A 16,417-nucleotide genomic window follows, 5' to 3' on the forward strand; every position below is an offset into this window, starting at 1 on the left:
AAACTAATACAATATATGTCCAGCAGAGGCCTGACCCATCAATCTAAACATGGTCCACTAGCCATGTTTTTAATCTTTCAAGTGTGTAAATCTCTCTGGGTTTTTGCAATGGCAGGCAAGCAGCAAAAGCAGAATATTTACTGAGCCTTTTGTGGGCTTCCATATATGATGTGCAAGTGTGAGTAAAAGTCTACTAATACTCCCGCTTTTATAAAAAGCCTTTTCTATTGGTGATTTGCAGTTAAAACTGAAATTTTCTTCAATGCTGCATAGGAGTTAGTTAATTAAGATTTATAATAATTACATGTTCAGCATACATGCTATTGAAAATTGCTCTTAATTAAAGTGACTTAAATAATGAAAGACCAGTGGCTCAAGTCCATAAACTAGCTATAAAACAAGGGATTTTACTTTCTGTACATTGTTGGCTAACTGAAATAGTTCAAGAAAAATTTATGGGTTCTGGAAAGTGAGCAGAAATATTGGTGGCTAAGCAAATATTGCAGTACAGCCAGGAATTGGGGTATGATTCTGGATACCTCCCTGTCTAGAGGCCCAATTCACGAAAGTACCACAGCTGGCGTTTTTCCATCTATACCAAGCAAGGCAACTAGCACCCTTCCTGACACCAGAACACCTGGCTACAGTAATCCATATGATGTTCGTCTCCAGACTGAGCTCCTGTAACTCACTCTACATGGGCCTTCCCTTGTCCTTGACCTGGAAATTGCAGCTGATGCAAAATGCAGCTACCAGGGTACTCACTAGAACACCGTGGAGAGTCCATATTCAGACTGCACTGAGGCAGTGCCTTCAGTTGCCAGTTTAATTTCAGATCAAGCTCAAGGTGTTGGTTTTGACTTTTAAGGCTATCCCCAGTTTGGACCTAGCGTATCTGAAGGGGACATCTTACTCCCTGCTCCCCTTGCAAGGTTCTTTGTTCTGTCTGTGAGGTTTGCCTGCCTGCATGAGGTTCATCTTTTTGGCCCTGGCTCCAGCCTGGTGAAATGAGCTCCCAGAAGAGCTGCAAGCCCTTCAAGGACTAAATGCAGTTGTATAGGGCCTGTAAGCCACCAGGCCTTTGAGGCCAGGCTGAGGGTGACACTGGAGAAGTTCATGGAAAGTGAGGAATTATTCTCTACTGTCTCATCCCCAGCAGCTTGTCATTTGTCCCCAAACTCCTCTCTGATGATCAGTCAAGTCTTGCAAGCAAAGGTGGAAAGGTAGAATCATGTAAAATCTACTCTTTATCCCTCTTCTGCTTTCAGCAGAACAGAGGAAGTTTTACTTGATTCCTCTATACCACTACAACTTCCCATCGATTCATGTATGTTGCCTACAACACTTCTGATCATTCAGTTTGAATATAAATTCCAGTCTTCCTGGGTGAAAAGAAAGGTGAGGAATGATGTTTTCCCAACATCTCCCTCTTTGAGTGGCTCCAGCATTTCATGGCTTCAGGATTGATAGAAAGCCATAGAATCATCTCTGTACACATGTTTGACTTCCATTGTAGTGTCCATGCTCCCAGAAGCACCATTATGTGGATGGTGAGGAGGCTGCACTTTGTAGATGAAAATCCTTCCATTAGTGAAACTGATCCATCCCAGACACTGTATTCTGGTGTTTGCCCTGGCCTCAACCATATGCCTGGCAGAAGAGCTCTGTCTTACAGGCCCTGCGGAAAGATGGTAATTCCGACAGGGCCCTTAGCTCCTCCGGGAGCTCATTCCACCAGGTTGGGGCCAGGACCGAAAAGGCCCGGGCCCTGGTCGAAGCCAGGCGAACGTCCCGGGGCCCCAGGACAGTCAGTAGATTCATACCCGCAGAGTGGAAAGCCCTGTGGGGGGCATAAGCAACCAAACGGTCCTGCAGGTAAGTAGGACCCAAGCCGCGTATGGCCTTAAAGGTTAATACTAACACCTGAAACTTGACCCGGAAACAGACTGGTAACCAATGAAGATAACGGAGTACCGGCTGAATATGGGCCCTCCAAGGTGTCCTAGTGAGGACCCTAGCTGCCGCATTTTGTACCAGCTGTAACTTCCGGATCAGAGTCAAGGGTAGGCCTGCGTAGAACGAGTTACAGTAGTCTAGTCTGGAAGTGACCATTGCATGAATCACAGTGGCTAGGTGTTCCGAGGACAGGTAGGGCGCTAGTAGCTGGGACTGGCGAAGATGAAAAAAGCCGTCTGGGATACTTTCGTAACTTGAGCCTCCATAGATAGGGAGGCATCAAAAGTCACTCCCAAGTTCCTGACCACTGGTGTAGATGTTAATTGTACACCATTCAGGCATGGGAGGCGCACTTCCTGATCCTGCCCTCTTCTGCCCCGCCACAGGACCTCCGTCTTGGAGGGGTTGAGTTTCAGGCGACTCTGCCTGAGCCATCCAGCCACTGCTTCCAAACAACTGGCGAATGTATCTGGGGGGGGGGGGGAGTCCGGCCGCCCAGCCAATAGGAGATAGAGCTGGGTATTATCTGCATATTGGTGGCACCCTAGCCCATAACCCCGAACCAACTGGGCCAGAGGGTGCATGTAGATGTTGAACAACGTGGGGGAGAGTACCGTTCCCTGTGGAACCCCACAGGGGAGTTTGCAGGGATCCGATAGTTCATCCCCACTGCCACCCTCTGCGTCTGGTTCCGGAGGAAGGAGGCCAGCCATTGCAGCGCAGTCCCCCTAATTCTGGTCTCGGCGAGGCGGTGAACCAATAGCCCGTGGTCGACCACATCAAATGCGGCCGACAGATCTAGTAACACTATAATGGCGGACCCACCTCGATCCAGCTGGTGTCGGATATCATCCGTCAGAGCGACCAGCGCGGTCTCCACCCCATGGCCAGGACGGAAACCAGACTGGTATGGGTCGAGGGCCGAAGTTTCCTCCAAGAAAACTAGGAGCTGATCTGTTGCGGCTCGCTTTACTACCTTTCCTAGAAACGCAAGATGCGAGACAGGGCGGTAGCTGGCGTAGGTGGTAGCTTTACTGAAATCCAGATAAACTATGTTCACAGTATTCGCCTGATCCAGCAAGGTAGTAGCTTTCTCGAAAAAAGAGATAAGGTTTGTCTGACATGACTTGTTCTTGCGATACCCATGCTGAGTCTTAGAAATCACAGCTCTCGGCTCCAGCTGCTCAAGGACTGACTGTTTGATTATTTATTCCAAAATTTTGCCAACTACAAATTTCAAGCTGACGGGTCAGTAGTTACCCGGAGCCTCCTTTTTCCCTTTTTTGATGATGGGGACAACATTCGCCTGCCTTCAGTAATCTGGCACCTCACCTGTTCTCCAAGAAGTATCAAAAATAATGGACATAGGTTCAAAGATTACATCTGCAAGGTCTTTTAGTACCTTTGGATGCCATTCATCTGGCCCAGAAGACTTTGTTTCATTTATAGAATCTAGGTATTTATGGATCACAGTGATCCTAGGCCATCATTCCCATCTGCCCTGTTGTGATAGGTTTTGTCACTTTGAGCACTATTTACCTCACTAGAGAAGACTGAGGAGAAATCGGAGTTCAGCCCTTTTTTCTTCATCTGTTATAATTTCACTTTCTTACGGAGTCCCTACTCTTATTCTTGAAATATAACTAAAGAAGTCTTTTTTGCTATGTTTAGAACTTCTTGATAGCCTAAGCTCATATTGAGCTTTAACTTTTCTGTCAGAATAGTGTTGGTTCTGCCATGATTGATCTTTTACGCTTTGTGCTCATTAGCTATATTGTAGCCATTTTGCTTGTCTGCTGTAACTTTCTAGAATTAAGCTGCTGTCTGTAGTACAAGGTCAGTCTCTCAGGCCGGCCGTTATCTATCTCCTGGCTGGCTGATTTCCTGGACTTTGCACCTGGGCTCTTCTTGTTATGTCTTGGCCTTGATACCTCTGTTACCAACAGCTACCATGGGGGGGGGTTGTGGGTCTTATATTGTACTGTTTGTTCTGGCCTAGCCAGAATTGTCTTTGAGTTCAGTGTGGCACAGCTTGAATAAATATTCTTACTTCAACTCAGTGGAATTCTTATTTGCAAGTCTGAGATCCTGACACTAACATTCTCCATACAATCATTGGTTATTTGTTTATATGCATCCTTGGTAATAGGGCCTTCCTTCCATTTCCTAAATGACAGTTTGGTGTAGTGGTTAGGAGTGCAGACTTCTAATCTGACATGCTGGGTTCGATTCTGCACTCCCCCACATCCAGCCAGCTGGGTGACCTTTGGTTCGCCACGTCGCTGATAAAACTGTTCTGACTGAGCAGTGATATCGGGGTTCTCTCAGCCTCACCCACGTCACAGGATGTCTGTTGTGGGCCCGACAACCTAACAAGCTAGAAGCCAGCTGCAGCATCTTTGACTCAGAGAAGAACCTAAAGAAGAGCCAAGAGCTGACTGGAGACTTATTTACTTAAGAAGAACACATAGAGACTGGGTTTCAGACGGGGTCAAAGCAGAAAAGACAAGGAACAACTAGGGGAAGGAGGTGGAACTGAAAAGGAGTTATGGGTAGAAAGGGAAGTTTGTAAAGGAGGAAGGCTAGGGCCAATGAGGAAGCAGACTCAGAGACTTGTGAGAGGATACAATGAAGTCTCTGGGTCGGGGATTGTAGAGTCATGTCCAGCCACTTTATCCCATCCCATTCTGAGTCCTTGGAGTGTCCAAACGACAGGTGGCAATGATAGTGGGAGCTAGTAACCTGGGGGGAGCTAGTAGCATGATACATGCCCAAGGTTAACTGGCATGCTTCCTTAGTGGAATGAAGGACTGGAATCCTGTTACCCAGGTCCTGGTCGGATGCTCTAACCACTGCACCACACCAACATGCCCATTATATATTGTGAATTTAACAGCAGTTGTATTCAGAAGCAATATGGTAACCACTGATGATCTTCAGACAGTGGCATTGTGCATTTAGCACAGAGAGTACAAGTTAGGAACCTCCGTGTTTTGTGCCAGTAGCAGTTGTGGAATGTTTTTTCAAAGGCAGCTCCACGTTTACATTGCAGTAGACCAAAGCATGATCTCTGCAGTTGAGTACAACCAAAACAGGGGAGAAGAATAAGACTGCATGAGAATGGTGACCCAAAAGGTAGATCAAAGATAAAGAAAGTAAAATATAATTTTGCATGTAGTGAAAGTGTAAAAAATATTATATATAATTTAATAATACAATCAAGAATTCTAAAATATCATTTAAAACAACAATCCAGTGATTAAGCATATAAGTACCAATATAACGATAAGTGTCCATTCATATAAATACAGGTTAAAAGGTACATTGGTATAATTCAAACTGAGCAATCCATTAATTTAACAAAGAAAAATATAAAACTGATCATAGTAGAATGGACTTTACTCAAATTGAGATGTTCACCCATTAAGTAAGTTGTGTCAGATATTCTTGACATGCAACATGGGTGACTAATCAAGATGTGAAATATTTTATTAGCCCATGGATTTACTTAGGTCCAATCTGCAGTGCTCAAAGTTCCAATGGAGTGCTTAGGTACAATTAAAAAAGAATCCGGCAAATCAAAAAAAAGATTCAGTTTTCAGCTAAATATCACGTCTGCAGTTGGTATCTGATTAGATACAGGCCCTCTAGTAATTTCTGAAAATTCAGGAGATTTGAGGCTTCCCAGGAGATGCTTGTATTTTACAGATGCTTGTATTTTACAGATTTTTCTTGTATGGTTGTATTTCACTAGTATTTAAAAATACTGATAAATATAATGTCTAAGAGAGCCAGTTTGGTGTAGTGGTTAGGAGTGCGGACTTCTAATCTGGCATGCCAGGTTCGATTCTGCGCTCCCCCACACGCAACCAGCTGGGTGACCTTGGGCTCCCCACAGCACTGATAAAGCTGTTCTGACCGAGCAGTGATATCAGGACTCTCTCAGCCTCACCCACCCCATAGGGTGTCTGTTGTGGGGAGAGGAATGGGAAGGCGACTGTAAGCTGCTTTGAGCCTCCTTCGGGTAGGGAAAAGCAACATATAAGAACCAACTCTTCTTCTTCTAATATTTATAGTATCCTGAAGTTCTCAGAATCAACATATATACCACCTTCCTATATAATGAAGATGGAAAAGATTGCCAAACAAGGAGACATTGTTTTAGTGTCTGGCATGAAAACAGGGAGTTCAAAATTAAAAGCAAGAATACAGGAATCTTTTTATAAGGTAAGTTAACGTAATGTGATTTATTTTGTCCTGCATTATCTAAACAATACATTTTATTTGTTCCAGCTATTGTTCACTGAAGTAGCATTAATGTCTGGTATAATTTTGGCATTGTATTCAAAGTAATATTAAAAATTGGTAAAATGTTTGTGCCATGAACTTCAATTGCCAAAATGCCTGAGAGCTTGGGAAGTGAAATTTTTAGAAAGCTAAATAATAATGTTCTTAATGTTAATCTGAACATTTCATCACTTGGCTTTGTTTAACGTAATCTGTATTTGGGCATTCAAAAAATTCTTCTGGTATTGTTATAGGTTACATTTTTATATCAGATTTTACAAAATTCTGACTGTAACAAATACTTTGTTACTATTCTTCTCCCTCCTCCCTGTTCTTTGTCTTTCTTTTATCATAGGCTTTGGTCCAGAAGCAGAAATTGGTACATCTTCATATCATTGTAGCTACAGAATTATAGAAATAGAGTTGGAAGGGATATTCAGGGTCATCTAGTCCAACTCCCTGCACATGCAGGAACTCACAACTAGCTGCCCACCAACAGTGACCCCAGTTTCATGCCCAAGTGATCCCCCCACCAAAAATCTCCAGAATCCAGCCTGGCCTGGAGGAAATTCACCTACCATCCCACAGTGGTGATTAGCAATTCCCTGGGTATTCAAGGAAGGACCGCAAGAGACAAACACTTGCACATTATGTTTATAACACCCTTTCCTGCCCACCCACTCACGATCTACCTAAGTACATAAAATTCTGGCTAGATATGTTTTTTGAATTTGCTTTTGATGTTCTTTGCTTTTTGTCCAGTAAGGGGTGTTATAAACATAATATAACATTTAAAAACCAGATAATGGGCTCCGTACTCCTGAGTTTACAGGGATTAAAAATTGCAGAATGATGCATTGTTTCCTGCACCTTACAGTTCCTCTGGGTATTCAAATGCCTGACAGATAAAAATATGTATCCATAACTAGTGGATTTTGCAGAGCCAACACCACTGGCAAAGTCAGCAGGATTCTATTTTGGTAGAACATAATCAGCAGAACTGTATATATATGGACTATTTGCAACATTAAATCTGCAGCAAATTAACTAGGGCTCCCACGGAAAACTTCAAGTCATGAAAAGAAAAGACTCTCATTTCTCATTTGGCAAACATCTGTAACACTAATGGTGTTACAGATGTTTCTACTAGTAAACGTAAGAAAGAACTTCAGAATTTATACTCCATTTTGAAATGAATTTTTCTTATTAAGTTTACATTGCATAGCTGTTAATTAGCATGTTCATAGTAATCAGCAACTGATTTTGAAAGGACAATATCCATAGAAATCCCAAGCTATTTCTCTGTTTCATACACGATTTTGTACTACACAAAACAGGCAAAATATCTTATGCTGATCTTTTTGGCTAGCTGTCAATCACTATTTCTTTTGCATACAGACCATTTTTTGCTTAGACAGATACCAATACACTTGGACTCTTGTGTATGGAAAAACATATTGAGGCACCCATATATGGAGGATGAGTTTTATCCTGCATATCTATCTCTTGTCCCACATCCCCAATCAGTCTTCTTCACTCAATCCACCTAAAAACATTAGCTACCATTGTCTGTTTTTTCAAGCAACCAGAAAACAAAAAACAAAAGAAAACCTTATTTGGATAAAAAGAATCCAAATATTGTGGAGTTTTATTTCAGCAGCATAAGCTAAAGTGAAAGGTATGTAGGTAGAGTGTATTAAGAAAACCCCTAGGCACACAATTAAAACCAGAAAATTAGAATAATGTGTTATAGTAGTAATCGGGATGTATGACATTATATTAGAAGATAAAAATAAGAAAACGTCATTAAAAATAGCAAAAGGCAATCCAAAGGTCATTCTGCTTTATCTGTAATATTGCAGATACCTTGGAGTTATAACCAGAGATCTAGACAACATTGTTATCAGTCCATTCACTTGTTCTTTCCCTGTCATGGTCCTGTTTTCCTCGGTGCTAATCTATTCTGCTTGTTTTGTTTTTGTACTGAATAGAATCATATTCTATTGTGGGAAATGTCCTATGCACTACTATTACACTGTGTTCTCTGTATTTGGTACATCTTAGAAAATAGTTCTAATTGGTAGCCTCCAAACTCTGCAGTCATTTGAGGGGTTTGCAGTGCCCCCCTCAGGGTGAGGCCAGTGTGACATTTGGAGGGCTCCCCCTTGGGACTGGAGGCACTCAGTGACAGACGCACAAAGGAGGGTAATGAGTCCATGTGAGGCTGTCTCTCTCTGGGACCTTTTCCTTTATTGCACAAGGGGGAAAGATACAGAAGGAAAAAATGGGGAGGATCTGGGACACTCCTTCACACTATCCACCAAGTCCCCAGAGGATTCTTTGGAGCTGCTGTTCAAGTCTTCTCCCTCCGGCTTTATCTCTCCTGGCTCTCCCATTTCCTCCTGGCCAGACAGTTCCTCTTTGCTGCCCCTGGCATCCCTCCTCTGCCTCTCACCTTTCTCTGCCTTGTTCTCCATTTTCCTCCTCTGCATGTCTTTCCTCTCTCATCGCCTCTCCCACTGTCATTTCCCCCTCTCTGCTCTCTGACACCCACAACGCTGTGCTCCACCTGTTCCCTTTTATCCTCCCTGTTATCTCTAACCCCTCTTTCCCTATCACCTGAGCAAGGTTACTTTCATCATACCCTACTGGTCAGCGTTATCCTACCAGTTCCTAGCCCATAACCATGACATCTGGGCTTGGTCCTGCGCCCTCTTGCTCTGGCCCAGGAGCTCCTCTGCGATCCATCCAGCTGGCTGGTAGCTCTAGGCAGCAGTCTGAGATTGCAGCACAAGCTGACATGCTGTGGTTTGGTCCAGGGCAGGCTTGTCACTGCCGGCGACTGTGGGGCCCATCTCTCACCTCTGGACTCCCAGTCTGGAGGCTCGGTAGAGACTCCAGCACGGAGTGGTTCAGACATGTCACCAACTTTATTTTAATTTTTTTATATTTTTGGTAGTGCTGCTCAGTATTGTATGAAACAGCTATAAAGGAGGCACTTATTAACCTATTTTAATGAACCGGGTGATAGGATGGTTTCATTGGGGTATTGGTGCTAGCGCTAAGAGCAGTGAAGAGTTTGTTTTTAATGGCAGTGTCATAATTTAATTTATGAACACTAGTAAGTGCTCAGCAGTTAATGAGTGCTGCCATTCATCCAATGTGATAGTTGTAGAAAACAATAACAAGAGCTTCTGGGAGAATGAACCAGAGTAAGACTCAACTGGCATCAGAACGGATCCCATGATAGCAAGAATATATCACTCTTTTATTTGGTGCAACACCACCAAGAATACATCTCTGTCACTGGCTAAAGACACAGCACAGTATTGTTCCATGTAGATTTTTTTTTGTAATTTATACACTGGATGTACATATACAAGAAGATTAATCTAATTTAAAGGGTATTATGAATCAGTAGAATTAGTTTTATCTGAACACAAATACATTTCTGCTACATCTGTAATTTTCAGTGCTTAAAAATGAAATCAAAAGTTGTGGTTCTGTAGGAAATTGGGCAGAGGGAATAAACTATGAAGACATTTCTCAAATAGTACAGTCTGCTCCCTGCCTCCAGCACAATAATACAATGTCACTCAGCTCTGGGGCTAAATGAGTAGTTTCCTGCTTACTTAGCCTGGCCTAAATGTTTGCTCTTTGTCTTTGATCAGTTTTCTGTCTTAAGCTGTGTATCTATAAAGCATAGCTGCTACTGGAACAATGGAAGATTATTTTTCCTGATTTCTGCCCATTAAGATATTGCGGTGATTTGTAGTAAATTGCTCCAAGCAAGCTACAAATCCTACACAATTTTCAAAACTATAACTATAGCAAATCCAACAATAAAACACATATAAATCAAACATTTAAAACATTATAAAATTATAAAAATATATCATGATTACCTACAGCAAAATTTTCAATAGCACAGTTTTTTCCTACTTTGCATGCAGTGGCACAGTATTTGTCTATTTATTTGGTAACCTCAGTATTTCTTCTGGAGAGGAGGCTCTAAATTTTGCTTCCTCAGAGTCACTGGGAATCCAGGGCAGGGGGGGCATAATTTTATTTTGAATCCCCATATAAAGTGAGCATCTGAAAAGGACATGCCTGATGGTCACCAGTTCTCCACCTCTACATATACAGATCCTCTCTGCTTTTGGAATCTTTCTATAGCACTCCTCAAGCAAAGCAGATGGTAGTGCAGAGCACATCACAAGAGTAAATGCCCTCCTATGGTTCTTAATCTCAAGAAAGGACAGATAAGCTGCTGGTTTCTGAATATGTCAGTTTTCTGGGGGAACCATGAACTTTGCCGATCTTGACAGGTCTAATTGGCTCTCCTTTCTTGCCTTGCTTGGTTATTGCCCAGCTCCAACATAGCTTGAGTAGAGAATCCAAGGCTTAAAATCCTTCCACCTTTATGCTGCTGCCATCTAGATTTTAAATTATCTTTAATAATTGAAGGTAGCTGACTCTTTGGGGAGTAGTGGCCCTTGAGCCACATCCTAGATGAAAAGTCAGTTCTGGCATCGATCTTCTGCATGCCAGTTTCCAAGCCATCAAGTTAAAGATGCAGCTAGGGATTTGTAATACAGCTCTGAGAATCTTAGACTGTGTGTATAACAGGATTTCGAAGAGGCAGAGGAACTAGAGATCAAATTGCCAACATACGCTGGATCATGGAGAAAGCTAGGGAGTTCCAGAAGAACATTGACTTCTGCTTCATTGACTATGCTAAAGCCTATGATTGTGTGGAGCACAACAAATTGTGGCAAGTTCTTAAAGAAATAGAAATACCAGAGCATCTTATCTGTCTCTTGAGAAACCTATATGTAGGTCAAGAAGCAACAGTGAGAACCGGGCATGGAATCACTGATTGGTTCAAAATTGAGAAAGGAGTTCGGCAAGGCTGTATACTGTCGCTTTGCCTATTTAACTTTTATGCGGAGCACATCATGAGAAAGGCGGGGTTAAATGAGTCACAAATTGGGATCAAGATTGCAGGGAGAAATATCAACAACCTCAGATATGTAGATGATACCACTCTAATGACAGAAAGCAAAGAGGAACTAAAGAGCCTGTTGATGCGGGTGAAGGAGGAGAGTTCAAAAGTTGGCTTGAAACTCAACATCAAGAAAACGAAGATCATGGCATCCGGCCATCTCAATTCCTGGCAAATAGATGGGGAAGAAATTGAGGTTGTGACAGATTTTATTTTCCTGGGCTCCAAGATCACTGCAGATGGGGACTGCAGCGAAGAAATTAAAAGACGCTTGCTCTGGGGAGGAAAGCTATGGCAAATCTAGACAGCATCCTAAAAAGCAGAGACATCACCCTGCCAACAAAAGTGCGTCTAGTCAAGGCTATGATCTTCCCAGTTGCAATGTATGACTGCGAAAGTTGGACCATAAGGAAGGCCGAGCGTCAAAGAATTGAGGCTTTTGAACTCTGGTGCTGGAGAAGACTCTTGTGAGTCCCTTGGACTGCAAGGTGAACAAACCGGTCAGTCCTAGAGGAGATCAGCTCGGACTACTCCTTAGAAGGCCAGATCCTGAAGATGAAACTCAAATATTTTGGCCACCTCATGAGAAGGAAGGACTCCCTGGAGAAGAGCCTCGTGCTGGGAGCGATTGAGGGCAAAAGAAGAAGAAGGGGACGACAGAGAATGAGGTAGCTGGATGGAGTCACTGAAGCAGTCAGTGCGAACTTAAATGGATTCCGGGGAATAGTAGAGGACAGGAAGACCTGGAGGATTATTGTCCATGGGGTCGCGATGGGCTGGACATGACTTCGCACATAACAACAACAAGAACATGTGCATTTGCAGGAGAGCAAATTCCCTTTAAGCTCAGAGGAATTTATTCTGATTGATCATGCACAGCATTGCATTGTCCTGGAGGACAGGAAAGCCTGGAGGATCATTGTCCATGGGGACACGACTTCGCACTTAACAACATCAACACTCTAACAAAGAGATGCCAGAAGCAGGGGAACCAAATAATGTTCCATACAACATCTTTGCATGTCATCAATTTACCCCATTATATATTTGATTGCCTACTTTACACTCAACCCAGGGCCAAATTCCTCAACGAGATTTTAAGGGGCTTTAACCTGCCCTCTGTTGCTGAAAAGACAATCTATTTTTTATCTGACCAGGTTGGTAAAGTATCATATGAAACTGCTCTTTTTGCTTTGGCTGCAAGGAAAATAAGGGCCAACACTGTTAAGGCAAGCTCTTAATACTCTTGCACTTTGTACTCATGTATGCTACTTTAGTTCTTTGGTCTTAAATTTTATATTTTTATACAGTTCTTTTATTCTATTTTACTGTTTATAAATTTGTATTTTATATTTTGTAAAGGCCTGTGGGTTTATACAAATAAATGTATCACTCAATGTGCATGTCATGCCTGCACCCTCTGATCTGGCACCAGGGGGCACTCCAGAGGCAGAGAATCTCCTGGAGGCACTGGGAGACCCCGATGTTGCAGACCAGGAGCTGTTCTCCTGGGAAATGAGCATCCTGGGAGCAGCTAGACTGAAATGCAGTTGTACTACGTCAATCCCCTGGACAAGACAGTTTCAGCCCAGAAGACTTGCCAGAGAAGCAGCACCAGTGACCCCAGCAAGCCCCGAACTGCAGCTGTCTACCCTGATAGCTGTCAGAAGGTCAGCACACATGTCAGTTCGCTGTTAGGGTAGATGGGACCCACATGCACCAGCTTCCTCCATCAAGAATTAGGACTAGCTGCCAGGCCTGTGGCTGAGGGCTGCTCCACCTTGTTGAGCTGTATTTCAGAAGGGCCTTGAGGCAAAGTCCTTCGTGGGAGCAATGTATGTGTTACCCTGCTAGTCTTCCCAGATGACTCTTGTTCTGGTTCGCCATGGCAAAGCTCTGCTCCTTGAACTCCTGGTTGCTTCAGGTCGGCTTTGACTACGCTCCTGGTTCCAGACTCTTGGCTTCAATTACGTCCTAGCTCCTGACCCTCAGCTTGGCTACTGACTCCATTCGTGAATCCAGTTTGGCTTTTGACTATCTTTCTGGCTTTTGACCCTGGCTCAGCTTGTCTCCATTCCCCCCCCCCTCCTCTTGCTGTGAACTCTGTCTCCCTTGGCTCCTGACCTCCTGGACTGGGACTCTTGACTCTGGCTAGCCCTCTGTCTCGGCACAATGAAGACATGAAAGTTCAGTAGTACCTCAGATTTATGCAAAACTGAAGTATGGTTTGTAAGAATACTAGTCTCATAGTAACATACAATATTTGTTCTCATAAAATATTTATCAGTTATGGTTAATAGTTTCAGAGAGTAGCTATCTTGTGGGTCAGAAATTGAGAGCCAGTTTGGTGTAGAGGTTAGGAGTGCGGACTTCTAATTGCCATGGCACTGATAAAACTGTTCTGACCGAGCAGTGATATCAGGGCTCTCTCAGCCTCACCCACCTCACAGGGTGCCTGTTGTGGGGAGAGGAAGGGGGGCCTCCTTTGAGTAGAGAAAAGCGGCATATAAGAACCAACTCTTCTTCTAAGGTAGGAGGCTGCCTGTGGGCAGACTGGCAATGCCTGTGAGAGAGGAGTTCTCCAGTATAGATTGTATGTAATTAACACCTTGAACCAGTTTGAACTGAGAGCTGTATGTGACCATCGTGTTTTGCTTGGGTCTCTCTTGCAGCAGGATATCCCTTTGTATCTTTCTGACTTTGTTAATCTGTTTTCTTACTACATCAGGTTGTTGTTGTTGTTATGTGCGAAGTCGTGTCCGACCCATCGCGACCCCATGGACAATGATCCTCCAGGCCTTCCTGTCCTCTACCATTCCCCAGAGTCCATTTAAGTTTGCACCTACTTCTTCAGTGACTCCATCCAGCCACCTCATTCTCTGTCGTCCCCTTCTTCTTTTGCCCTCGATCGCTCCCAGCATTAGGCTCTTCTCCAGGGAGTCCTTCCTTCTCATGAGGTGGCCAAAGTATTTGAGTTTCATCTTCAGGATCTGGCCTTCTAAAGAGCAGTCAGGGCTGATCTCCTCTAGGACTGACCGGTTTGTTCGCCTTGCAGTCCAAGGGACTCGCAAGAGTCTTCTCCAGCACCAGAGTTCAAAAGCCTCAATTCTTTGACGCTCGGCCTTCCTTATGGTCCAACTTTCGCAGCCATACATTGCAACTGGGAAGACCATAGCCTTGACTAAACGCACTTTTGTTGGCAGGGTGATGTCTCTGCTTTTTAGGATGCTGTCTAGATTTGCCATAGCTTTCCTCCCCAGGAGCAAGCGTCTTTTAATTTCTTTGCTGCAGTCCCCATCTGCAGTGATCTTGGAGCCCAGGAAAATAAAATCTCTCACTATCTCCATTTCTTCCCCATCTATTTGCCAGGAATTGAGAGGGCCGGATGCCATGATCTTTGTTTTCTTGATGTTGAGTTTCAAGCCAACTTTTGCACTCTCCTCCTTCACCCGCATCAACAGGCTCTTTAGTTCCTCTTCACTTTCTGCCATTAGAGTGGTATCATCTGCATATCTGAGGTTGTTGATATTTCTCCCTGCAATCTTGATCCCAATTTGTGACTCCTCTAATCCCGCATTTCTCATGATGTGCTCTGCATACAAGTTAAATAGGCAAGGCGACAGTATACAGCCTTGCCGAACTCCTTTCTCAATTTTGAACTAGTCAGTGATTCCATGTTCAATTCTTACTGTTGCTTCTTGACCTGCATATAAATTTCTCAAGAGACAAATAAGATGCTCTGGTATTCCCATCTCTTTAAGAACTTGCCACAATTTATTGTACTCCACACAATCAAAGGCTTTAGCATAGTCAATGAAGCAGAAGTAGACGTTTTTCTGATACTCCCTAGCTTTCTCCATGATCCAGCGTATGTTGGCAATTTGATCTCTAGTTCCTCTGCCTCTTCGAAATCCTGCCTGTACTTCTGGAAGTTCTCGGTCCACATATTGCTGGAGGATTTTGAGCATAACTTTGCTAGCATGAGAAATTAGTGCAATGGTGCGGTAGTTTGAACATTCTTTGGCATTGCCGTTCTTTGGGATTGGAATGTAAACTGACCTTTTCCAATCCTGTGGCCATTGTTGAGTTTTCCAAATTTGCTGGCATATTGAGTGTAGCACTTTTACTGCATCGTCCTTTAAGATTTTGAATAGTTCAACTGGAATGCTGTCACCACCACTAGCTTTATTGTTGCTCAGACTTCCTAAGGCCCATTTGACTTCACATTCCAGGATGTCTGGCTCCAGGTCAGTAACTACCCCACTGTGGTCATCAGGGATGTTAAGCTCGCTCTTGTATAGTTGTTCTGTATAATTTTGCCACCTTTGTTTAATCTCTTCTACATCAGGTGGGTATTTGTAAATGTCTGGTGTAGATTTGCAGGTGAGAATTACTGATTTGGGAACTGGAACACATGGCTGTAGTGTAGAGCTTGGCTGTAGACAATTGATTGTTTGGTGTATTAAGGATGGCGACTGGGGATGTGTAGATATGTTCATGAAGCCGTTATTTCTTTTGAAATTTATGCTGGTAATTACTTTAAATTACATTTATTTTAATTTTTCTCAATAGACTGTACCTGCTGCCGAAGTCAGATTGTTTATCTTGGAAAATATCCTTCTAAATCCAGCTTATGATATCTACCTGCTGGTAGGAATGTCAGTACAATACAGAGTTCAGAAAATAAGGCAAGGGAAGATTACAGGTTTGTATTTTTCAAACTTTGATGTTTTATATTCGATATAAAAAAATCTGTTGCATACTGAAACACAAATCCACCCTATCTATTCACAAACTTGCTGTATTGGTGAAGTCCGATTTATATCAATAGCAGTACAGTTCTAAGCAGTCTCATGCTGTTTTAAGTTCATTGAAGTCAGTAGGCTTAGAGGTGTGTAACTGTGTTAGTCTAAGTTCTACAATACTATTTGCAGTCTGCAAGATGCTTCCTGTCACATTTTGATGCCTTATTTAATATTCAGCTAAGTATTCCAAAGTTTTTACTAGGCTTATATTGACCTGAGTGCTATCTTACTACTACTGCTCTGATATTACAGTAAGCAGTGTGGTTTGTTTGCACACACTTCTTTTTCCTACCAGCGAGACTTATCTATATCTAGTTTTTATTTAATTGCTTGTATCTATATATCTACATGTCTGCAATATGTG

At 43.0% G+C, this 16,417-nt stretch overlaps 1 protein-coding gene across 4 annotated transcripts in view; it reads left to right on the forward strand.

Moving 5' to 3' along the window:
- NUP210 (nucleoporin 210) overlaps positions 1-16,417 on the forward strand; it is a 131,742-nt gene that overhangs the window by 20,330 nt on the left and 94,995 nt on the right. For all 4 annotated transcript variants that reach the window (XM_077325606.1, XM_077325608.1, XM_077325605.1 and 1 more), the window contains exons 5-6: positions 6,033-6,183; positions 15,821-15,953. In XM_077325606.1, the coding sequence (XP_077181721.1) occupies positions 6,033-6,183; positions 15,821-15,953 (284 nt within the window). The remainder of the gene's footprint in view (positions 1-6,032; positions 6,184-15,820; positions 15,954-16,417) is intronic.

This window comes from Paroedura picta, chromosome 3 (assembly GCF_049243985.1).
Source record: "Paroedura picta isolate Pp20150507F chromosome 3, Ppicta_v3.0, whole genome shotgun sequence".
In the NCBI taxonomy this organism is placed as follows: Eukaryota; Metazoa; Chordata; class Lepidosauria; order Squamata; family Gekkonidae; genus Paroedura; species Paroedura picta.